The sequence below is a fragment of the Vanessa cardui genome, chromosome 1 (genome assembly GCF_905220365.1).
Source record: "Vanessa cardui chromosome 1, ilVanCard2.1, whole genome shotgun sequence".
NCBI classification, from domain to species: domain Eukaryota; kingdom Metazoa; phylum Arthropoda; class Insecta; order Lepidoptera; family Nymphalidae; genus Vanessa; species Vanessa cardui.
In genome coordinates this window covers 6,382,649-6,409,895 of record NC_061123.1, presented here as the reverse complement: position 1 = coordinate 6,409,895, position 27,247 = coordinate 6,382,649, and the positions used below count along the sequence as shown (strand labels likewise).

The 27,247-nt window shown below is 31.6% G+C and overlaps 2 protein-coding genes across 8 annotated transcripts in view; one reads left to right on the top strand and one right to left on the bottom strand.

Annotated features, from left to right (window-relative positions):
- Positions 1-19,349, bottom strand: part of LOC124533866 (transcriptional coactivator yorkie) — a 31,987-nt gene extending 12,638 nt beyond the window's left edge. For 4 of the 7 annotated variants that reach the window (XM_047109433.1, XM_047109424.1, XM_047109449.1 and 1 more), the window contains exon 1: positions 18,737-19,347. In XM_047109433.1, coding sequence (XP_046965389.1) covers positions 18,737-19,209 — 473 coding nt within the window. In that variant the 5' untranslated portion in view covers positions 19,210-19,347. Of the gene's footprint in view, positions 1-18,736 lie in introns of all 7 variants that reach the window. The other 3 variants (XM_047109416.1, XM_047109441.1, XM_047109458.1) reach the window with 2 other exon arrangements.
- A 675-nt stretch (positions 19,350-20,024) lies between these two features.
- LOC124533856 (zinc finger protein 883-like) lies at positions 20,025-26,896 on the top strand. Its single transcript, XM_047109406.1, has 6 exons — positions 20,025-20,140; positions 22,108-22,861; positions 22,965-23,578; positions 23,849-24,047; positions 24,818-25,093; positions 25,735-26,896. Exons 2-6 carry the CDS (start codon positions 22,724-22,726, stop codon positions 25,891-25,893), a joined length of 1,386 nt encoding a protein of 461 aa, XP_046965362.1. The 5' UTR covers positions 20,025-20,140; positions 22,108-22,723; the 3' UTR covers positions 25,894-26,896.
- The last annotated feature ends 351 nt before the right edge of the window (positions 26,897-27,247 follow it).

Sequence of the window (27,247 nt, the reverse complement as noted above, 5' to 3'; positions counted from 1 at the left end):
ATTGCCTTTTTCCGACATGATTAAAAATTGTCATTCTATTTCAATTTATTTATACAAAAACCCTAATAAATTATATACCTAAACCTTCCTCATGAACCCCTCTATCTATTAGTGAAAACCGCATGAAAATCCGTTCAGTAATTTATCGCGAACATACAGACAGACAGACAGACAGACGCGGCTGGGGTGACTTTGTTTAATAATATGTAGTGACAAGTGACAAACAAATTATCTGATACATAAAAAGTCAAAACGCAATGCATAAAAATGTTTTCTTATTGACAATACGAAGACCTGTTCCTAAAAATATATCTTTTAAAAACGAAAACAAAAGATAAACAGGAAATATCAAGTTATGGGTATTAAATGAAATAATGAAAAGCGCATTTTCTTTATACTTAGATAGTCCACGTGATTAAAATATTAGCACACAAGAAGGCTTCGAGAACAGAGCCCATTATACGTCGAATGAATATGCATATCGCATGTCATACGCGTAGGGAAATTAGAATATAAATAGACGCTGTGAACAATCACCAGGTGACAAGGAGTGTTGAGAAACAAAATGTCTTTCTCTCGCGAAGGCCTTCCACTCTTACACAATTGCGTTAGCAGTTTCTCTATACTACTAGGCCTGTTTTCGAACAAAGAACACCTTCAAAATCCTTCTTCGGAGCTGTATCTAGGCTTATACGCACGGCTAATATTGGCGCTATTTATTTGTAATGAATTATCATGATTCAAAAATATATTTTGTTAACTGAACAAATATCCATTACATAAAATTAATCTATATTTGTTTAACGTTTGTTAATGTAAATACTCATAACGTATCTCAAAATATTATACTTTTTAAGAAAAAGGCCCAATATTCGTAATTTTATTTTGGTCGTTCCTCCATACTAAACAAAATTTATTAAAACATAAATGATTAATTTGATAAAATTGACACGGTGAATGGTGATTGAGAATATCGTAATAATACACTGCACGTATTGAGTAATATGTGAATGTATACAAGTGTTCATTCAGTCCAAATTCGATCATAATAATATAAAAATAATTGATAATTTGAGGAAAATATTATGTATTAACACGTTTGTCTCCTATATGCAAATGTTTTATTGATAACACTGACACCAGTAGCTCCCAAACAAAACCTTTTGATAAACAAAGGAGAATTGGCCTGTTTTCAATTTACCTATTTGAATATAGACTAATTGTCGCCCAGAGCTTTGTTCGTGTTTTATGGGTTACTCTTCAGGTATTTGCCAAAAGAGTACCCTTTGTCTTTCCTTTTATTCATACTAAATTTCATGAAATTCAGTTCAATGGTTTAGCCGTCAAAGAGCAACAGGCAGAGAAACAGACAGAAATAGTTACATTCGCATTTATATTAATAATGATTTTTTTTAATATTAGTAATGATTTTTTTAAAAACGTACGTCCTTAACTGTTTACATTCATTTATTTATATTAATTTAACAACGCAATATAACGAAACGTAAAACAAGACGATGAATTAATATTGTGCCAAATTTAAATGTTTTTATATATATTTATGTACGACTCCCATAAGTCCATGATAGTAAAGCAATGTTTAATTAAAACAAATAAATAGTATCTGCACCTGACTTAAATGATCGCTCCTAAGATGGCGCTGGGCTGTGGCGGATGCACGTCACGTCGGACGCACATCCTCATTCGTCTTAAACATTATTTTTTCCCCCTTTTACACTTGACTTCCAATACCTATACACAGCAAATAGCACAATGAACAGACCACCGCGTAACCTCGAAACAAAGCTTATTTATTTCTCGAGATTGATTACGTAACCGAATAAATTGTGCGGTTACAGCACATCAATTTAAACCCCGGAAAACAAAATAATCAGGACAAGCCTCTTAAGATCCTATAACAACTGTTATTTGACGGTGACAACACGCGCGCAATTTTATAGGATTAAATTGAGAAATCCAATATAAAGATAGCTAAGTTCGTGTAAAAGTTCCTTATCGTATTACTATGAAGCCGCTTCGTTCTTTCGTTATAAAGCACACCGCCTAATTTTTAACAAAATAAAAATAAGGATGCGAATTGCGGTTGATATACTAAATTTGTATTTGGTACTGAGTACTTCATTTACGTACTTAATGAACTATAACGTCTTATCGAAAATAATTAATATTTAAGTATCATTTGAAAGTTCTCGTACATGGTTGCAAAAAAGCAGTTTAATAAATACAGAATTAAATATTATATTTCACAGTTTGAAAGTTTATTATAATGTCCTGCGCAGATCAAATGAGTTGAAATGAACGATGATAGTACTTCGTAACAATCGGGTGGATAAATGAACCAATTCTGGCCGTGACTCATTCATTCACATGAATACGTTTTACTAACCAACAAAATTTATTTACGCTAACAGCGTTGAAGATCATATTGGAGTGGTGATATTCCACTGAATAAAAGCTAATATTACAAGACCTATCAAATAATGTATGACTACTGCTCTACTGACCAAAGTAGTTAAACGAACGTCATTCCGCTTTAATTTGTTTTTTTTTATTTATATTACATTTCTTAATTTTTAATCTATATGATGCTTCCACGTCTTCTACGAGATGGATCGTAGGTTTTTCACCGAGAGCAACATGGCGGAGACGGCGTTCTAAATTTGAATCTCGGACGAGTCGGCGCTCGCGTACGTAAATAAACGCACACACAAGTAATCAGTAACACTATACAAACGAGAGGAACGTGTAACACCATATAACACAAAATTAACTTAATTAATTTCAGTTAACAATGAACTGGATTATGTCATTTTAATTATACGTAATGTTGAAACGTGTACTTAGCTTCGGTTTTTTTTTTTGTTATAACGAGATGTATATTATTGTCGTCTTTGCTGAAAATTATACATATGTGTAACCTACCCACACAAACAGAAGTGGACGAAAACGCCCGAATGACGCATCGACTTCCGGCCGATGATTTTATTACGGGATCTACTGTTCCAGCGAAACTGCAGATATTTAACGTAGTTTCATTAGAATAATTTTCGTAAGTACGGGATAATTTTAGCGTATTCATTGTAAGTTACGTATTTTTCAATGTTAAGATAAATTAACATAACAGTATGTACTTTTAAAAACACTATTAATATACTTGAGACAAATTTACATATTAAAATTGTTTTTGGAGCTCTAATTAATATTTAGAATTTATAATGGTTCTTTTACAAATTTACTTTTCTTAAAATAATGTATGTATTACCCACGAGCAAACAAAAGGTTACATCTACGAGCGAGTGGCGCCAGATCGCTCTTACTCGCGACAAAGGACCGATTGATTTATTTATATCTCTATATATACTGCACTCTGCAGTATTAATACAACTGACTGAATATATTTGTACGTACATTATACATTTTTATAATTCAACTTCTAACTAATGTATCCCTTTAATCGGTATTATTATATGTAAATTCATATTATAAAGAGCATATGTATATAAGTATTCCTTTTTACGCATAATCAAAAATAGTTACAACTGCGTTTATATTGAGATTTGGAAGGATTGGAGAATACAGATAACTCTTATGCCGAAGTTAACAAAGATTGAAGGATGAACTTTCATTTTCATTGAAAACATTTGAAAAGACAAATCTAAGATGAAAATATAATAAGCCAACCAAAGATTATAAAATCAGCTTAATTGTGTATATTTTATCGCCAATAAGTTATTTTTTATTGTACACTCATTATTAATTGGAATTTTTCTTCATAATTAAAATGGGAAAAAGCGTATACTAAACCCAAACATAAAAAATACTTCCATTTTTTTTGTTCAGTTGAAAATAAATTGCTGAAGCTGAGACGGCCCAGTAGGTAAAACGCGTGCATCTTAACCGTTGATTGCGAATTCAAACCCAGGCAAGCACCACTATATATATGTGCTTATTTTGTGTTTATAATTCATCTCGTGCTCGGCGGTGAAGGAAAACATCGTGAGGAAACCTGCATGTGTCTAATTTCATAAAAAATCTTCCACATGTGTATTCCATCAACCCGCATTCGAACAGCGTGGTGGAGTATTTTCCAAACCCTCTCCTTAATGGAAGAGGAGGCCTTTTCCCAGTAGTGACATTTTCAGGCTGTTACTTTACTTTTGAAAATAAATTAAATGCGGTTGAAATGGAAATGTCGGCCGGCATACGTACACTACGTTTAAATCAAAAACTTAAAAGTAATCATTTTCATACGATGAAAAGAGAAAAGTAGGTTCACTACATGTTATAGTTTTAATATATAAAGTAGCTGACCTATCTTATGTATTGAATCCGTTAAATGTAATTGTATATTTAAAAAAATAGGCACTTCCAGTTCATTAAATTATTTTTACATAAAAAATAAACTAGCAACACTGAGCGTAAAATATTGCTCTCAACTGAGCATCTTGAAACCCATTTGTATGAGCTAACAGTATACGTCATTTATAAAAATAAATAAATAAGTAATGCAATTTGATTTCAGAGGTTTGTATTGGAAAATCTATACTAGGAAACGAGGAAACAAAGTTTTGTAAAGCTTACTGAAAAAATATATTGTAGCGAGTTTCGAAGGTTTTAGTACATATTTATTATATAAGTAGTTCCAAGTTTCCGCTTAAAGATTAATGACGTGACAAACATGAATATCAGGTACATTTCGTGTTGCATATACATATATTTCTTTTTATTTTTTTATTGTTAAATTCTGAATTCTATATATCAAAGTTCATAGTGAATGTAGACAGTGGTTTAAAACGCTTTTCAATTGAAAAATATTTCATCTACAATAATACAATATACATTTCTGTTTATAATGTAATGTTAAACGAACGTTAATTTTCAATTGAAAAGTCCTCACGACGCGATAACGATACATATGTTTTTGTTATTGCACAATTTTTTCGCATTGCCCCGTAACGATCTAAACAATATCGTAACCTCAAAATGACATATATTTTAACTACAACTGAAATCAATACTTAAGGTACGTGAATTAATCAGCAGATATGATAATCTGACAATTAAATTGCTTCGATAGAACCAACTGTTACAAACATGTTCCATTCACCCGTAATGTTTTTTATATAAGCGTACGTTGCAAAATAAATTTTTATCCGTATCAATGAAAAATAGTTTAACAATTTTTGGAGCGTTCAAGCTTGTGATAATTTCGTGTTATCCGCGTATTTTTGAATGCAATGACTTGCCAACGAAGTCGCAGGCAGTTGATAGTAATAAATATAAATGTCAATGTGTGTAGTATTGTAACTAGTAGCGAGCTAGCGAGCGGCAGGCGGTAGGCAACGAATACAAGGCAGTGCGAGCGGGCGCGGACTAGTCGGCCTTGCGGCTAGGTGGTCCGCCGCTCGCTGCCAGAGGTTAACAACATGTTTCTCATCTGACTTTAGAAAGTAACCAGATAACACGCTCGTCTTATCTTAAAGAAATTACGCACTCTCTTGGGCTGAAGCAACTGATATCGACCCACAAAATAAGACGCGTTTAAAATCGCTAATTATTCGAGTAATTTTCGGAATCGGCCATGTACTGCGTATATCGTGTACAAATTTGATACGAGAGGTGCGCATTTTGTGTTTATAGTAAACAGTTTGCTGCTAAAGGTATCATATCAAGTAACACAATATTAGAAGTTTACGCTCCTAAGCACATCGCTCGAGGCATGAGATTAAATCGAATGCTAAATATCAAAGGTATAGGTGGCGTGGGACAAGGATGACGGAGCGTCGTGACCTGCCTTTGTGTTCTCGAGCCGAGCAGACCCGGTAATATACAGCATCCGGGTTGACAGAACGTGTTATCTACAAAACTGCCAAACGATTTCCAAAACGAATATTGCAAATAAAACACTGTTTATAGACCGGTTTTAAGGTTATTTGGCTGCTACCGATACTATTCTCTTAGCACGTTTCAATAATAATGATACACTGATATTCATCAAATAATTAAGTATAATACAAATATTTGTTGTCCCGTTAAATAACAAATACCTGTCTCTCATTACTTCAATATACATATAAATATGAACAGAATGTATATAATCAAAATTATTTTAAAATGGCAATACTTTTTTTCAAGATATAAATTTATAGCAAATGGCGCTTATGACTTCGTATATGACTCTTAAGGTGTTTAGATTTGGGATAGCTAAATCAAAATCCAACTCTCGTAGGTGTTAGATCATTAGCCTAATTTTAACATGCAAATTAGCATCGCTGTACTAGCACAGTATCATGGTCGACCTCCAGGTCTGTTACTGTTTTATCCGAGAGCATATTTCCGGAATATCGACACCGGTTGTATTGCTTCAGGAATCTTTAACCATACTTTTGTGTGTATGAACATGTTATATAAAAATAATAATTTACGAAATGTCATTATTTTACAAAAAAAGATTAACTCGGTTGCCTAGAGCCTCGACCGAAACATCAGCGTCTGTGGGGCTTCATTATCTACATGCATTTGAAACTATATCTAAATAAAGGAGACTACTATATGAATAAAATTCAATTGAAAAACATAGGTCACATTTAGAAATAGAAAGACATAGTTTGACTTAAGGAAATGAATAATCGCTTTCATTGTAATGTATTTAAGTACAGCTATCGCTTGAAGAAATTGTAGCGATATTGTGCTGCTATTAAGGTAGATTGAGTCACTGGGAATCATGTGGAGAGCTATGCCCTATAATTAGACGTTAATCAGAAAAAGGCAGAACACGGAGCATGTGTCCGGCGCCAACGGAAGCCGGTCTGGCACGAATAATTCATTGTGCATTACGCGCTACTCATTCATATGGCTTCCACTAGCCAGGTTGCGGATAGTGCGCCCATTCACAGTGAGGCAAACGCACAGGAAGTTCTAATGGTCGCGGCCACTTGTTGGGTACTACTGCACCGGATTCGCAACTTGTCAGGAACTAAACAGTTATGGCACTGTGGATCTTTGTTTTTTTTTTCATATTTTCAATATAAACCCCTAATGTCTCTATATCGCAGTCGATAGTTTTACAGAATTTATAAATAAACAATTGAATACGTATCGATTTAATATTATATCGTACGAAAGTTAGTTGTTTAATAACAAACCTGGATGCAACAGGTTTAAGAGTAGAAAGAGTAAGCACATTGCTTGTTGCACCGTCGAGGCTACTGTCCTGCTACGGCCGCGGACTTTGGACCCGAGTGTTTATATGCACGTCTCGTTCCCTCTTGCGAGCTGGCGCGTTGTCCCGCTCGCACCTCCTGTACCACCATCATTAACCTCACCGCTAGATTCGTTTCGATGTCTTTTTCTGTCTTTGATAACCTGTCTTGTACATTATTCGCAAAGAATTTAGTTGAGATAGTTTAGAGGTTTCATCGTTTTTACAGCGCTGTTGTTATATATAATGTATACTATGATTAAAAAGATATGGAATATTTAAGGAATCAAACGTATCAAAAGTTAATTCACCATTAAAATAATGCAAGATAGACAATGGATAACTTATTGAAAAAAGTATTTATATGTGGGACATATAGAACAAGTAATACATTATTTTCCTGTTCACAAAGAGAAACAAAACACTGTTTCGCAAGGCACTGCAGCGGAGCATTTCCATCGGCTTGCATGACTGGTTTACCTTTATGCCTTTCTAAATAAGCTTAGTATTTTAGATAAACCTATCCGCTGCTATTGTAACTTTATCTTGGTGTAGCTATTAAAAAATAATAACCACACGGAGAATGTAAAAATCACAATTGCGAAAATGTGTAGGTGTAACCAATTTCAAATGCAAGATGTAAAATGTCGCTTGTAATAATTTAAATATCATTTGCGCCTTAGAGTAATAACACTTGCGCAAGATGCAATTGTTCAATATATCAAGGTCGGGTCAAGGCATGTTTTGACGTTCCCAACTCAAACTGACACAATATTTAGGACCCATACAACGCAACAAAAGTGCACACAATCTATGTTCGAAACACAAAGATAACTTAAGGAATAAGGACGTTAATATGGAGGCAAAGTCAGAACTCACAAGCATTTTCAGGTTTTACTTCTTTTTTTTTTATTATTATAATGATCAAAAGTAAATCATTAAATTTTAACACGATACGGTAATACTAATGTAATATTGTGCATTAATTTCGTAAGGCGTAATTTCGAATATTAGCAACGTTTTTGATAAGAGACTTTCGTCTATTGTTTTTAGTGTTTTAGACTATTGTTTGTATGTGTTTAGGTATAGGTAGATATATGTTGATTGTGTGTATGTTTATATTAAATATTTTGAGAACATATTATAATATCGACATTAAACCAATTTAAACCCATATGTTACAAAAACACACGCATTCGGTTTAGCAGATATATAATTGGAGTCTAATATTGCATCACAACAAATATCAGACCCTATCGCAGACAAATCAGCTTTTTTTATTGGTTTACAAAATATCAATACTAACAAAAGGTTTTAAAGGTACATACATTAATATTTGATGTAGTAAACGAGTCCCTTCGAAAGCTATCGATAAACTATCGGAGATTACTGAATGATCACCGCTGGTTCCGAGAATGCGGCAAGGCGCTCAAAAGGCGAGGCGGAGCCGAGAAAAAAAAATCAATCCCTTTGTTACTAACAACTCAGGTGTACCAAATAAAATAAAATAAGCTCAACACGAACTGACAGTGCACTAGCAGGGAGGCGCCGAACATAATTTATCGATATAAATAATAAGGTGTGCTATACTTTATCACACACTCGGTTATAATATAACCACTTTATTGTTATTGTTGTGATTTTAATTCAATACCTCAAAATATTATGGCTAATAATTTAGTTTTACATGTACATAATAAACATGGGTTTCAGATATAGAAAAATAGTTGAATATTTGAAACAGCAAGTTTATCGTTATATAAAGTTGTAATTACTTGAAAATGACACAAGGCATTATAGAAATAACTTAACGTTGTATTGTAATTATTATATATCATCTTTTCAGAGTGTAAAGGTAAGATGAATGATGTCGATAATCGATAGTTGTAGACGGAGCTAAGTTCGATCTTCGTACGGACATAAAGAGCGTCCTGATGGAGAGACGATTACCGGGAGGCGGGGTACGGGGGACGTGGCAGCACTGGTGGGGTCGATTCCAAGAAAATGAATCGAGCCTCGGAGGCAAGTTGCGGCAACATCACAGAAGGCAATCTTGTTAACTCCGCCAGGAGGTGAAAAATGGACGCATGGCGAATGCATCTCGAATGTTATACCTTCTCAATTAAAATTTAGACACCGCCCTACTTGCTTCCCACCGATTGTAAATATGCCTTTACATTTTATTTAATTTACAACCAATTAATATAGCGTGTTATAATTTTGAAATAATATTGAGTAGATATCGTAAAATCTGAATGTGATGTTGTCAAGCATGATCTGTGGCAACGCGTCGCGTCGGTGCGGCGGGTTCGCCATGCCGAAATAACCGCATGCGTAGTGTTCAATGGGCAAGGCGCAAGAGGCGCGGGGGCGGACGTCGCGGCGCTCGCGCCAAAATTAGACGTAAACAAGACGAGAACCGAGGTGCCGCTGTCGACGACCAATCGCTTTGCTCCACTCTGTGACTTTCCTTTACACAATAACCGTTTTTTACGCCACCAAATCATATCATTCAATTTGAATATTTCTGTATACATATTTCCATATCGTGTTATTATTTTTTACTTTATCATAGTTCAATTAATATCAAACTGCTGCATAAAGGTGAGATAAATTGCGAAATAAATTGATACGTATTATATAAATAAAATAAATTGTTCGTACTTGGAATATAAATAGACATTACAAAAAAAAATCCAATATAGCACAGTACATATTTATAATGCTTTGTACCTAATACCTATGTATTAATAAATCTCTATAATTAGGTCCACGGGTGTCTTAGTAAATTCAGTACTTTAATTTACTTTTGTCAACTAGCTCTGCTAATGAGTTAGTTATACAGGTTGTACTGTTCTAGAATAAATTCAATCAATCAATCAATGTTCAAAGGAAGTCCCACGTACGATTTCAAAAACAAATGCATATTTCATATTACTTTGAAATTACATTACAAGATTTTGTTATATTTAGCACTAAGCAAGCAAAAACATAGTTTTAAATACTAGATTACCTAGCGTTCGTTAAGTTAGTGCTCATCTGTTTTTCATTATATGTTGCTATAGTCACAAATGGGTCACCTAATCAATGATCATCACAGGGAATAGACTAATAAATAATGCTAAAAATTGCTGTCGGCTAGTAACAGTTATACTGTAATGATTATGTAACAGCAAATAAAATCAGTATAAAAATTGTGTTACTGTCCAGGATTAAAGGGTGCAATGAAGATAACAGTGATAGTGAAAGCATCGACGGTGTATTGAATGATCAATATTTCTGACATCGTCATTGCTGTATATGGTATGTGATGACCACTTACAATCAGTTGGCATTTTTGCTAATATACCTTGATATATACATATAATACTATTGCGCTCTAGTTTCCATTTACCTTTGCTAACTAATGATAAAATTAAAAAAAAAACTGTATCATGAGTACATGAAAAAAAAAAACATTAAATAGAAGCTTCAAGTCTTTATCTTGAATAGGTAACTAAGTAGCGCTATATTACTAGATATATATTTATACATACAATATCAATTTGGCATGCATACATTTTGGTACAGGATGTCGTATGAAACCAGCATAAATATTGCGTGTTGCATGATACCAAAATTCTGACAGCGAATTATCGATTGATATTTAGATGGCGAAATTAAGGTCATTCACACAATAATCGTTCAGAATTATATATAGTATAGCGTGTCCGTATGATTGGAGCTGCTGGCTTTATTTTCTTCTCTGTCGGAGCATCAAGATTCAAGATGACAGCGCCATTTGATTTAACAATTATGCACCACTTGTGTGCACGCGTTTTTCCACTTCGCACGCAAGAAACCTAATAATTGCTTAAAAGTAAACGAAAAGCGCACATTATTACATACATTATTTGTTTTTTTGACCAAATTATTCATTAGTTATGTAAAAGAAATTAGTATTGTACATAATACTTTAAATATTATTGTATGTTTATCAATTTAAAAATTTTCCATTTTGTACACAATATTTTAGTAGTTATTCAAATTTTCTTTATTATGCCATATAAAGTGAAAATGACTTTGCAATATATGTCCCTTTTTTGTATTGAAATATTTATATTTCGTATACAATTAGTTATTACAACCATTTCGTACAAAAACTAAAAAAAAAGCTAAAAAATATATTTAAGCCCTAGAAAAGAGTTCCCATTCATTTTTCTGTGTTGCTATTATAATAAAACCACTTGTGGAATCAGACTCCCAACAGACCGTTACCACGTCTTTTTGCGGTTCAGTGTGAGTAATAGAAAGAGCTCAGTCTTCCGTTCTCAAACACTTATTATTTGAACTGAGCAGTTTCGAGTGCCATTCAATAACATTACAATTTCCTTTTCAGCGCCGCATTACTTTGAACAATAATCGATTGTTATTATAAAAATATTAATCGAAGATATTATTATAAGTCAATTTAAATTATGAAAAGAATAAAAAGTAAATTTCCAGTATATATATGTACAAGCAAAGTGGCAAATAAAATCTACAAAACAATTCCAACACGACCAATCATGTCTTCTTGTATAGAGTTACAGTTTATAATTTAGTAATGTTAAATGACATCATCATGAAGATGGTCTTCCAAGCTGAACATCAGTAGATGACGTTGGGCCTAAAGCGCCCGTCAATGTACACACTTGACCCCTTTTGATCTTACAATTAGGCATGGCGATACTCCCAGCATATCGAGATGTGTACTTGTGACTAAGCATTGATATTGAAGAATATGCAATTATTATAGCGTGTCTCTGTAGCAACAGTAGATTCACCTGTTATGAGATAACTTATTATATTTCTTGTTGTGTTATGTTCAATTAGTGTTGTATCAAATCATATTTATTACTAAACAGCTAACTCTCATACCAAATGAATTTTTTAAGTGTCTTGTTTAATTTACTGAAGTATTATTTTTGGTTATGGTACTGCTTAAAATAGTTTTGGAAAACGGAAAAATGTTTGACTATTTAACTGTCAAATATTTACGGTTAAACATTTCCTATGTATAAACTGTTATTTAATAAAAATTATTTACGTATATTTTTTCGGAATGCATAAGTGGCCCTTGCATTTGGATAATATATTTAATTGAATATAATATACTGAATTATCGATACGAGCGATATTAGCGATTGCGTCATTTACATGTAAAATGTTTTAGTCACAATTCGTTTTAATACTATGCACTCAGTATTAAGATAATTTATTGATTGTCATATATTAAAGACATTTTTATAAATTATTAATTGTATTCAAATTATATAAAATAGAATTCTATTTTATTTAGTAAGACGTTGTATATAATGTTTATTTATTTTACTTTTTATTGTCTAAAATAAACAATCAAAATTGATTATGTTTTTTGGGGTAATGTAATCCTTGTATACCAGCTGATATTACAAAAGATTTATCCTCCTACTCGATATCATACAGGTAAGAGTAATCAACCTGTCACGTTAATCGAAATTGAATTAAAAACGCTAATGCCAGCGGGTTTTCCTGACCGTTATGTCCATTCCGATGATTGTTTTCAGAATTAGTGTTTTTGTTTTGGTTTTCCTGCAGTTATCGCGAATGTGTCCCTATATTATAACTAAATTGTACCTATATACTTTTTCTATAGAATATTTCTTGAGTTATATATTTTAAGTAAATGTTTGTATCTGTTTGATACTTCACATGTTGTATTTAAAAAAAAATTTGAACCTAAAATTAAAATTGGGGCAGTTAGCCCTGAAATAACCTACTTTTTATTTATCGAATAGTAGACAATAGACTGTGGTCTTTGATAGAAAGTCGTAAAGATCCTATTAGATATTCATCTACTCGATAAATATTATTATATTACGGTTTTTTAAAGTACAATACCGCTATATAATACATGCACTGCGATATAGACAGTAAAGCAGTTAGTTTAAATTCGATGATTTTCTTTTTATCCATGGCAGAGTACCTAACCTGTCAAATTTTATAAATTAGATAACCTTTTTATAAATATTAAATCGTTTTACACAAATCAATATTTCTTAAAAAATCGTATTCATATATCATAGATTCATATTTATTATGTTATTAGTATCAATGATGCTATGCCCCACATAGAAATATACATTCAACCGGTGTGGTCTCTGAATACATCGTCTCGCGATAATCGTTTGTAAGGACTCGGTTGATCGCATGTTTTATTGGAATACATTAATACCGATGACACAAGACGATGAAAAACATCTGTGTCCACAAAACTCGATGTGGTATGTAGGTATGAAATGTGGTAACAGACCAAAGAACCTCTATTCTCGGAGCGGCGGCTTAAGGCATCTGAATTCGGTTGTTAAAGAAAAGAGTATTCATCCTATTTCGAAATTGTTTTTTATACTGCTGCTGATGACTTACACCTATGGCAATACTATGTAAGATGTCATAAGGTTTTATTTATTAAACAAAGAAAAGTAAATAGGTTTTTTTTAAATATTATTATATTATAGCCATAATTAGTCTTAAGTATTAAAATGAGAATGAAGGAGCATTAGTTGAAATACAAAATAAGACATATTTAAAACGAATTATAAAAAAAACTGTAAATATCGAATTTAACAAATTTGATTAAGATTTTTCTCAACTGTTATTGGTGTCTTTACATTTTTAAAGTTTATATCATATTGGTTTTGTAGATAAAATCATTTTTTTTACAATTTTCGTACAGAATAATCTATGTTCATGTTCCTGGTACTTAATAGTTTCTGATTAATTCCGATAAAGACGATGTCTAGAGCCAACATCCAGTAATCAGAGCGTGGAAACTGAGTACCATGTTTTTGCTACCAGTGCTGCAAATAATAATGTGTTCTCTGCCATTGACAGAAGATCGAAATTAGCCTTGCATTTGAAGAAAATACGTCTTAATGCTACCGTACACGCAAAAGGATGCTCAGAGATTAAAAAATAATAACAAAATTGCATTTGTTGACATATGTAGACCGACATATAAACAAACGTATCTATACTTATTTTTCTTAAACATGATTTTATATCAATTAACAATAAGCAAAAAAAACATATTTTTTCTGTAAATATATAAAAATTGTGTTGTAGAGATTACTAATAGTACGAAGACATAATACATGGAAAGATAAGATTAAGTAAAAAGCTTGATAATGTAATTATCAGCGACGTTTTGTTTTCGAAGAAGTGTAATTGAATGAAAAGACTTATCTTTTCGTACTGATAATATAGTTTCATTGTCAATAACTATAGATTGCGCCCTATTTTAAGTTCCACGTTAGATTAAAATTTATTTACATCATTTTTTACACGCAATACGCTAGCCACAATTTCTTTTCTATTGTATATACCTGTTACTTATACTAAATTATATGTTATATACAACAAAGCCGCAGGAAATTTCCTCTTATATCTATCGACTGGGGATTTACAAAAAATGAATGCGTCAGGTACTACTTACTTATGCCAGTTATATAGTGATCGCCATTACGCAATGTTTAACATGTTTATAGCTAAATACAACGACAAGCTATTTGAATTTAAGTTTTAGCTTATTCTGTAACTTTAAAATGTTATTGTCGACAGAGTTCCGTTAGCTACCTGTCGCGTCCGACGCTAAAGCGGGCGAGTTTCTGAGAAGGCGATAGTGTGCTGTATTTCAAACGTTATCGCTTTGAATACACTACGATAAGTTCACTTGCTGTGCATGCGACTACTTCACTGTTCTTCTGAGAAACAGTCGTGAAGCTAAAGCTAATTAGTTACCTCTTTACAATTAGCTAATACCGTCTGCGTCACAAAAACTTAAATTTTAAAAATAGGTTAACTACGTCGGATAACAAATGGTTTAGTTAGAACCTAGTAAATATGACATAAAGAAAATTAATCTTAATTTCACCGAAGCTTTAAGCAAACCTTGATATAATTTAATTTTTTTTTTTATTAATGCTTTTAGAGACTCTATTTGTGCTTTTAAAGTGTTGCTCACTTAGAATAGAGTTGAATGAACTCCGATATGGTTTTTCGAAATAACTTTACCTTTGTATTCACAAGCAGAGGTTTCTCTGATTAACGATTCAAGGGACGACACTTTAAAAGGAAATATTGTTCGACGTCAAATAACATTGGTTATTTTATGAACAAATTTAACGATATGTATGGTGTTTAAAATAATAATATTTCCCCAACGTATTTAGTATTAAATATCAAAAACTATTAAAATAAAAGTGAAAAATTACGTGAATAAAAAATCGATTTTAGATAATACTTTGATGTTCTTGGGTATTTTTTATAGGATTGAATTATTATAAATATTCAAAAGAAGCGCAGGTCAAGAGTCATCAGTAACGGTGAGGTGTTACTCGAAAGCTACCGGCCTGATAGCGCCGTGTTGGGCGTCCGCCAAGGCAATTTGCATCGCTACCCATTTCGGAACATCGCCAAGTCTAGCCGAACAAAACCACAGAGAATTACCCTCCATTCCAATAATAATTAAAGCAAACATTTCACATGCGAGACACACGCTGGCCGTTATGGAGCTTATAAAACATCGGCCCAACTTGCAATTAAGAAACGATGTGCACGTCTATTTGCTGACACGGAAGAGATGCACCACTTGCAATGGTCCATCTCGCTGTGCTCCGTGCAGGCGACGTGAGCGTCGTGAGCAGAGCCAAGCGGCTATGTAAATTGTGCCATATATTATTAAAATTAATATACATTAATATTGCAGACTTCTATAAGACAGTTACAAAATAACTAATAGTATAATTTTTTTTAAATGTATTTTGTATAAGAAGCTTTAATGTGAGATATACGCCAAACTTGATCAATTAAACAAGTATATATAACCAGAATAGACAATAAAATTGTCAATATTTAATAATTCAACGACTGTTTTAAATAATAGTTAATTTTATTCGATTGTTTTTCATATAACACGTTATGTCGGTTGAGTTTATTTACGAGGTGGCAAAAGCTTTGATGTAGCATTGGCTGCTGTCCACCAAAGAGACGAACGGCATGGCATCGACGGCCGACGTGAAACTACCTCTGATACCAAACAAACGAGATTATTATAGGCCTACAAACATACTGCTTATTATGTCACAATAGATTTACAGACATCATTGAGATGATTTACAACTAAGTACTAAATTAACATTTAGCAAATTTAAAACGGTTGACATATGCATTATAAACCAAACTTATGACTTGTTTATGAAATAAATTTGAAAAATTAAATGAATATCAGATATTTTCAAACATATCTGCTTAGTACTGTTCTATATATAGTGACCTAAATATATAGTAGGATAAAAGTTCTTATGGTATAAACATACGTTTAATGTAGATACTTAAACTGCAGAAGCAGAGAATACCGCCCACGTTACACGATATTATCCTAGACTACGTAAGTGAGACGTAACCTAATAATGGCAATGGCGCCAGCCTTACGGCCATTACAGATTATGGTTATAATTATTTAAAGTAACCCCGGCAATGTACGACTATGTAATGTTAGCGAAATTTTCAAGTGAATCGATTATTAAATCACGTTAGACTATATTTTTTGTCATGTTTACATGGTTTCACGAGTGTTTTAGACCTCTTGTATTCTGATCTTTTGACTAGTAATCTATATGAATATAAAAAAATAATTGATGAGGGAGAAATATTACCTTGGTTATTTTGTCTCATTTGTCCCGTTTTCTTCGTGATTCATTTTTGTTTAGTTTATCTTTTATCACTAAGTACTCTTTGACGTTAGATACGTTAACGATAAGATAGGATGACGACAATGTGTTTTAAGATAGAGAATATGACAATTATAAAGTTTATATTTGACAGATAGAAAAATATCGGCCTTACCCCGGGCCTCTTAATTATTATAAATTTATCACTTTTATTCTAATAAAGAGGCAATGACGTAATGTAAAAGGTTGATAAAAATCCATATTATTATTGTATGTAACCAAGAAATTAGTAAAAAAGGTATTATTATCAAGTACTATCGATGAGTACGTTAGTACTCACGACGTACGATATTATTATGGACGAAATAAGCAATTTTTAAAAATTTTGCCACAAAATATGTGTCATTTTTATGTAATGACGTGAATTATGGCTAATGTCTGTTGTTTCTTTAGTTTAATCAGGAACAAAGGTATATAGCAATACGATACATGAATACAATTGATGGAAATACGCAATATTTAAATATTACTGATATAATCTTTTTGTTTATAAAAACTCATATAGTCAATGGGATTAAATGTATTCTCCATATCAATGTTTGTCTGGATTTTAGACCATATTATTTATTTCCTGTTGGAACGTGTCTATTTGATGCTCTATTAATTATTTGGTATTTCTGAAACAAGCATAAAAAGGACGAACTGGCGCCTAAAAGATAGCTTGGAAGGCTTCCACTGAGAAGTTAAATAAAATAACAGGTTCTCGCCCTAAGATATTCTCATGATGATTTTTCCTAAATATTTGGCGTAAAATGATAACTCTTCATATAAACAATATTTAACACAATATAGACATAGTATAACAAAATCAATTTTATATATTGTCTACTGAAAAACATACTGATGTTGCGTACAATTATTCTATTGAAAATTTTAGAACGAAGGCACTATATCTAACAATTTTACTATATTACATAAGTTAATTCAAGTAATATAGATGATATACAGCCTAGTGTATTTCATCAAATACATCTAAGTATATAAAATCGTTAATTCCAGTGGTACAGGATAAATCGGTTTGCCTCAGGAAACCCTAGTAGTGCTTGACCTAAGTGGATGTTGTATTGTGAGGAATTAGTGTAATATACATTATTATAAATATAATTAATATACAATTGAAAGATAATTAGATTTGACTTATTAGTTAAGAGTTACGAGAATAATAAAAATCTATTGAAATTAATGAACAATAGCTATATAGTCCATTAGGACTACTGAAATAATCACATCAAAAATGACTTCAATTCCAAAATATTATTTAGGAAATACAATTTTCTTTCAATTGAAATTACAATTGAAAAAATATATATACGTCACAACTCTATAAGTTATACTGTACTTCATATTATAAAAATACTGTAATTCATCAGGTTTTTTTTTCAGAAACATTGAAAGTTTTTGAAATTGCACAGTAATTTGTAGACAAAGGCGACATAACATTAACAACATTACGTATTATGCATAATTATTCGTTCGGCGACGGTAAACATTGGATTATTATACCTTCTATATAAAAATACCTGGATCTCATTGTAATGGTATATAATAATGCTATACTGCCATAATGGTTCTTGAGTTATATGAATTCATATATAATTAGTTAATCATTGTCACCTGTTTAACTATTTCCTCAAATTTTGCCACAATGCAGCTGCTATACGATTATATTGATTAACTAAGACGATATTATAAAAATAAAAAAAATATTTTAAAACCAACTTACTTGAGATAGTATATCTGTCCTTCTGGAGTGCGGGCTTGTTCCCAACCAGCTGGTAAAGGACCCAGATCATCTGGGATATGTGTTCCGACATCGTAAGACCTTTGCTTAGCATGTTGGTGTGGTAGTGGTGGTTGTTGGTTTTGTTGTCCTGCTGCGTACGTCTGTTGCAAGCTTGCTGGTGATGAATGTGCTCGAGAGTGAGAAACAGGAGCAGCACCAGTAGCAGACGACGATCCAAACGCCGAATCAGCCGAGTTTTCTCGTGAGTGAGACACAGATGGCGACTTGGAACCGGTCGACGGCGGGTTAAAGAACGACTTTGGAAGCTGTCGCATACGCAGAGGCACCTGTAGCGGTCGTTTAGAATCGGGTTTGAGCACTGTATCGAATAATGACTGCAAGACCGAGTCAGAATCCTGGTCTACGCGGAGGACCAGGTTCGATTTCTGTTCACCGTCCGAGTTGAGAGCCATGTTTGTGTCGGAACGAATAAATCTCGAAACCGACCTGGCCCACCGCTATGACACAACACTAGCACGCGACGGGTTGGCGCGACGCCACCCGACGTATTCGTAGTATAGCGCTCGTTGCGCGACTGACGCAGACGCATGCCCCGCCCGCACCGCCCGGCTCCCTGCCTGCCCACGCGCACCCGCGCAACACCCGCTACACCCGCGCAGACCGGTCTTCGAGAACGATGCCCCTCAACCCGCTTAGCTCACCTACCTCACCTACCTATCCTTCACTTGCATTTACACCGTCACTAAAGCTCAATAAAAAATCAACTTGTTGAAAGTTTTGTAATTACTTTCATACACCTGTAAGTACTTACCTGTACAGTTTTAAAGTCTATTTAAGTAGGTGCCTCGTCAATTCATCATTTACTTAATGATGTATAAACTTAAAATATATAAGTACGAATATTTTTAACTGCAGGGTCAAGAATTATATGTATTTAAAAACATTGACTTTACATTAATGTAATATTAGGTGAGTACCTACCTACTAAATTGATATAAATGTCATATTTTTATCTATAGTTAAGGACTATTATATTTGTAATGTAATCATTTACGTTTTTTTTAGATTATTATTAGAGAAGTAAAAATTAAATAGGTAAGATTTATTTATAATTGTTACGTTCATACTTTATATTTGAAATGAAAAAATAAAAATAAGTACTCATTATTAGCAAATGTTACCTATATCCACCTCTACGACAAACTAATTAGGTTATGACGTATGATTATTTATGCTTCCCAGCTTTCCTACGAATGCAATCTAGCACACACACAACACACCTATGTTACCCGCTTACAGATAATCTGCAGTTTCTACTGAAAAGACCTAAAGAACAACCTAAACACATACTTAAAATCAAACTTGAAGTTTGTGTGATATTAGGTAAGTTTGATATAATTTTATTATAAGTTACTTTATTAAATTGGCGTGGTATTATCGATTCGATCCCTGCTATCTATTTTATAATTCAAAAAATCTTATGTTATTTTTTTGTCTGGAAATGGAAATGGATTATATGGTAAATATTACATTCAGAAGGATTATAGGAAATAAAAAAATCCACAAATGTCACCCCTCGCTTGCGCTCGCATATCAAAAGCGGCACTTAAGCTATAGTTAACTCACCACTGGTGCTGTCGTGGATTTACTGGTATGTGGAATAGCGGACACCATGGAGCTCCGAATTTTGTACCGTTCATCGTGTCAACAGAGAAATACGTTTGGCAATTTTATATATAATAATAATAAAATAATAAAAATGCTTTATTGTTAACCATTTGTTACATATTACAATAGTGCAACCCTGACTTCTGAACTAGTGTTAACCGTGTGTCAGAAGTCAGTTCCTTCCCAACGTTATTACAATTCTAAAGGGTATTACAATAAGTTCTATATAAAGTACAAATGCACCTTAAGCATTAGCATAAGCAGCACAAACGACGATTCTTTTAGTCATTTATATGAAACCGCTCTTTTCTATTCTATCCACAACGACGACTATTTAGTCAAAAATTAAACACTAGAACCTCTTCTGCAGTTTCTACGGATACTTGTACGCCCGTACAAGTAGTCCTTTCTCTGGGTACCTTCTGTTCTCGACATTTTTCGAAGCTCTTTACCAATGAAAAGGGGTTAGATATTATATTCCATATTATAAAGATCTTTTAATCAGTCTGGCTTAATCACATTTCAAACCTAAAAAGTGCATATTTTAGTAAATGTCAATTCCATACATTAAACACATGAATATATTACGGTAATATACGATAGAAAATTCAAGACATGAGAGATTATATTTTAGGTTAAATAAAACTATTAGTAACTAATCGATTAAAAATATAATGACGACGACGACGAACTCAAAATATTCTTGTCTAACAAGGACCTTTATAATATTTGGGCTTGTAATTATTCCTATATTCGGTTAAATCATAAAATAATATCAGATTAAATCAGTAGAAAGAAGTACCTACCTATAATGGAAAGGTTTTATATTTTAGACGGAGTTGGGGATGAAAAATAAATTGTGAATAGATAAATTAATAGAGGCATGATAATCATTTGGCTATATTTTGTGAAAGGTTTTATGATAAATTGTTATAGACAGTACATAGCACATACGTATTTGTCAATTCCTGTAATTTTATTTAAAATGAATTTAGGATAATATACTAATTCATTCATTGAGTGTGGAAGCTATTGCTAGCAAGTAAAATTAATGGTTCATTATTAAAACATAAATTGATCTGTTTTGGTACATCAAACATTAAATGGTAATGTGGCAACACTACATATACATCAAATTGATGGCCAATTCATGACATTATTTTAAGTATTGAGATATAAAAATATAGGTATGTATATTTAAAGACAATCAATATCAAGCTTAACTATCTAAACTGAATTAATTCAATACCTACCTTAATTTTTCGATGTCACTGATTTAATTTTCTAGCAACAAATCAATCACTCAGTTGCAGTTCTACCTTGACAACCTTGTCAAGGTAGAACTGCAAACATACATTTGTTTTACGTTGCATGTACCTACATGCAAGTTGCAACGTAAAACAAATGTACCCAAAATAATTAATGTTTTGCTTATATTCCTTGCAACTATTACATATATTCTTACTTTGCTCACTACTTCTTTATATTTTTTTATTTAGTGTTCAAATATAAACTATTCATTAAATACGAAAATTGAAAAACAATTTTATTCCTAGACCCCAATATACAAAAATAATTTGGAATGGATAATGGAAAAAATAATTTTTTTTAGCTACCTGGTACTTATACTTTCCTTAGAACCAATTAAAAAAATTTTTTAGATAACTTATTTCTATTTTCAGATCTAAGCTAAGTTCGATTTACTCTGTGATCAGCGGTCACAGTTAATATACCGTTTTGCGTTAGCGCTATGCGATTAGATTTTATAATCGAGCATCTGTATTGTTATACTCTATGGACTCCATCCATCAGTCCGAAAGTCATTCATATTTTTTCATAATAAATGAAAATATGAAACAGACTGTATCACAGATAAAGGACGTTATTCAATAAGTTAATTTGAAAATCATTTTTTTAATATTCTTATTAACACATTTTAACATTGATTTGTTTTCTAAATGTGATATTTGGGATTCAATACCTTTCGTATGTTTCAATCTATCGTATGATCTAAGCACCAAGTTAACAAAAATTGCTATACATTTGGACTATTGAGTTGTTTGAGTTTGCGCATTAGAGCAATATCAGAGCGTATCTCTGAATATCAATAACAATGAAGTATACAGAGCTCAACATCGCTATTTTAAAACGCGCATGCGTTATAAACGTATGGACTAAGGAAGCTAAAAAATCATTACTAACATCCCAAGTTTCTGGATGCCGAAATAGCATTGTGGATATACTTCCAAAACATTATCATCAAACAGAATTAAAAAAGTATGTTAATATCATTTGAATATGGCCGAATCATTAGAAACTTTTGAAAGGTGTTGTCGTCTTTGTGCAGAAGAGCAAGAAGTAACAATAATGATATTTAGTAAAGAAGCTGAAGCCATGCTTCTTCAAAATAAGCTGAATAAATATCTTTTGATTGAGGTAAATATAACTTTGTTGATTGTTCTAAGTGCAATTTTGCTTTCTTGTATAAAAAAATATTATTCAAAATATAATTTTTATTTAAATTTTTTATAATTTAAAGGTTGAAGAAGATGACAAGTTACCAAAAAACATTTGTGTCAAATGTTGTTCAAAGCTACAAACAGTATGTGACTTTATTGATACGGCACGGAAAGCACAGGATGTTTTACAAAATCAAAGTATGATTTTGGAACAAACCGAGGAAATCACTAAATCTATAAAGCCAAACAATATTGAACCAGATTATGGAGATGACATGAAATTTACGGCTATGGAAGTTAATGTTGATCCTATGATGGTTTTGCAAAACTCGGAAGATTCAATTCTACCTGATAATGAAGAAAATTCTGAATCAATTGAGCAAGATGTAACATATTTACATGGTGTAGATGGTGAGGATGTTACTATCAAGCTGATCAAGAAGGGAGATAAGACCTGTGACCCAAATGACGATAAAAAAGATACTACAAAACCTTTTCAATGTAATACTTGCAACCGAGGTTTTTTTACTGAGCTAGCTTTGAAAAACCATTCATGGACCCACTTCAATGAAGATAGAGCTACCAAACCTTATAAATGTAGTTCTTGTAGAGAACAATTTGATTATAAAAGTGAATTATTGTTACATCTAAAACTACATAGAACATCAGGCATGTGCTTAATATGTGGAAGAATGTAAGTTTTTAGTATTTAATAATTGTTAAAATATAAATCGACAACTTTTTGTTCATTTTCCTTATTTGATATCTTAATATTTTATATGTTTAATAGAATAGTATTTTAACATATAAAATACTATATGTTATACACTATATATATATATATATATATATATATATATATATATATATATATATATATATATATTATGTAGTTATAGAGACTATAATATGTAAAAAATATGAAGTGAATTATTTTATACTAATTGATACATTTTTATTGTAGATTCAGGACTGACAAAAATTTAGCTGCCCACATGGCAGCTCATTCTTCATCCACTAGTAAATCATATGTATGCAAAGTATGTGGTCGGTCATACAATACAAGTAGTAATTTGAAAACCCACAGTGTAACTCACAGCACTGAAAGACCGTACAAATGCCACTATTGCAAGAAAAGTTTTAAACGAAATCAAGATTTAAAGGTATCTATAAATTCTCATTTAAATTTGAATTTTACTAAAATCATCATCCTCCTGCCCTTATCCCAATATTATTTGGGGTCGGCGCAGCATGTCTTCTCCTTCCATATGTCTCTGTCAGACATCATCTCACAAGTAACATTCTTTCTAAACATATCCTCTTTCACACAATCAATCCATTCAATCATGAATTTTACTAAAATAATTTTTCAAAATATTTATTACTAAATATACATAAAAAAGCAGGTATATACTTTTTACTATTGCTTAACATATCACATAACATATTGAGCAATATTCTTACTTTTACATAATAAGAAACACATTAATCAATCTATCACGAATTCTTAATTAAGCTATCAAGGTGTTTTTATACAATAATTTGCCAATGGTTTATCAAACTGAAGATGTAAATTCAGTTTAAAACCTTGCAGTTTTGTTTATTTCTACACATGTTAATGGATATAATATAAAAAACAAATTTGCTGTATCATAAGTGATAAAAAGCTTTTATACAAGTAATTTAGTAACAAGTTTTATATAAGTATTGAACACTTTATGATTTAGATTTTATAGAATTAATATATTTCTATATTTATTTTGATCTATTTAACATTTTCAGTAAAAATATTTTTAAGTTGGGATGAACTGTTTTCATATGAGTTGGTATTTTTTTACATTTATATTGTAACTTATATAATTATTAAGTTCTATTCCGAAGATTATGAGATGGTTTTAGTAAATAACTATAATTATACATTTTAATTTTGCAGTTCCACATAAACCAACATACAGGAGCAAAACCATATAAATGTCCATTCTGTGAGAAAAGCTTTGCAAGTTCTGGTAATTGCTACTCACACAAAAGTAGGATGCATCCTGGTCGAAGAGTTGAAGTAAAGAAAAGGCGAGCCACAATTTCCCGCGAAAATCAACCATTACAACCACGCCCTATTGCTGCAAAGCCAACTCTTACAACAATAAAAGCCTCTTTTAAATATCAATGCACATTATGTGAACATAGTTTTCATAAAAGAGATAATTATACAGTGAGTATAAATACATAATTATATTATAGTTAAGTCAATATTAAGGGTGCGAGTACATTGTCCAGGGCCGTATTTAGGGGAGGGCAACTGATATTATATAGTCAAATTATAACAATATTACTACTAAATATTTTAAAAGATACCGATACAAGTAAATAAATCATAGCTTACTGATTGAAATTAAAAAAAAAACTAATCAATTCATAATAATATAATTATTAGGGTGTTCACGCTTCTGTTGGTCTAGGGCCTCCATTGCTTTGTGGCCCGGGGGCCTCCAGACCTTTAAATCCGACTATGACATTGTCCAGTAGTCACATAGTCCACATTGAAAATATACCTAAATGGGTAACTTACTGAAGTAGCTTATTTGCAGGGATGTTATGGAGATAGGTACCCATAACTTAATATAAATAATGTCAAGTAAATGTATACTATGTAAACTATCCCAAACAATCGGATATTTCGAAATAATTTCGTATATGTAACCATTTGTAACAGGTAAAATATGATTCATAAATCCATATCCAGATCCGAAATTATATGTCCATAACATCCCTGCTACGAAAATTAAAAAATTAGTGCATAGTTTGTAAAAAATATATTGTTTTATGCTCATAATCATTTTCATTTTGTTACAGTATCATATGTACCAGCACACAGGAGAAAAACCTTTTCAATGTTCATTCTGTAGCGAAAAATTTGTTACCCGAAAAGGCCTTTTGCTACATCATGACAAATGTCACCCGGGGAAAGATCGTCCATTAGCATTATTATCAAGAAATGCTTTACTCAAATAAAATCATTTTATTAAAATATTTTATATCATAAATATGTGTCTTGATATCTTATTAGATTAAGCAATTTATATTGCCTTAGCTATAAGAATTAACCATATATTATATTTTATAAATAATAAAGGAGGGTTCACTTAGATAAGATAATATCATTGGAAAAAATAGCCCATAATTATTGTATTTATTAATATCTGTATTATTGAACCTTTGCTTCATTCTTCTTGTCTTTATGTTAACAGCCTATGAAAAATACAATTACTTGTTTTACAAAAGATCTTGTCTGATGAAGATAAATATTTAAGAATAACATAAGGTTTTTTTTTTTAAATAACAATAGTACAAATTTATTATCATATGTTATGAATAATAAGCGACGGCCATTTCGTGAGTTAGATTATTTCGCTTAAGCCTTTACCGTCTTATTAATTTATATTGCATCATAAAAAAAACAATACCTATATAAAAAATCTAAGCAGTAAATTTTAGATTGTTCTGTTTTAAAATATATGTAATAGCAACCAAATATTTCGTTATTATCTACCCTCATGGGGCCAAACGACTGATTTTTGTTTTTTTAATTGAATACAAACGAAAATTGCATTTATTTGGTCGATGAATGAATAAATATCATATATAGTATTATAAAAAAAGGAGATACTTCAGTAATTGGGAATTGATTTATAATATAAATCATTACAGTACACCGTACATTTCATTTGTTTTTGTTATTGTCATGTGATAATTAATATCAAAACATACTTTTTTGATTTAGGCTATATATAAGCAATTCTAAATTGTTATTTTAAAAGCTATCTTTTAACAAACACACATACAATAACAAAGTAGCCTTTTATTAAATAAGCAAAGAACTCATCAACTCTACGCTTTTTTATCTTCCATATAATCTTGTATTGTCTATATGACTTATTCTTCTTTCAATGTAAAAAGATTTAAATTATGTTCTTTAACATGTTGAGATGATACCGATGTCAAATGAATATGTAATTTAAAATTTAATATAAAAATATACTTTCATTCTTATATACTTAATCTATTTTTTATGTATCTATATAGTATTCCAGTTATATTAACTATATTACCTTTTAAAAGAAGGATTATTGCTACATTAGTAATAATGGTATAATTAATATAATTACCTTGGGACTACAGATTTATTCTTTGCTCTAAGATAATTGTACATTCAAATTGTTTTTCCTTTATGACTAATCGTGCATACTTAATCATAGTTATAGAAAGTCAATACTTGGTAGACTAATCGGTTAATATATTTTGTGAAGGTAACTAAAATAACGTTTAATACCTAAAATTTACATGTTTACTACTATTAGAGATGGCC

What these genes read in the sequence shown, in the direction of transcription:
- LOC124533856 (XM_047109406.1), top strand. Translation starts at nt 22,724, where the DNA reads ATGGCCGAATCATTAGAAACTTTTGAAAGGTGTTGTCGTCTTTGTGCA. An exon ending in TGCTTAATATGTGGAAGAAT is followed by an intron (nt 23,579 to 23,848) that starts GTAAGTTTTTAG and finishes TTTTTATTGTAG; the next exon opens with ATTCAGGACTGACAAAAATT. An exon ending in ATAAAAGAGATAATTATACA is followed by an intron (nt 25,094 to 25,734) that starts GTGAGTATAAAT and finishes ATTTTGTTACAG; the next exon opens with TATCATATGTACCAGCACAC.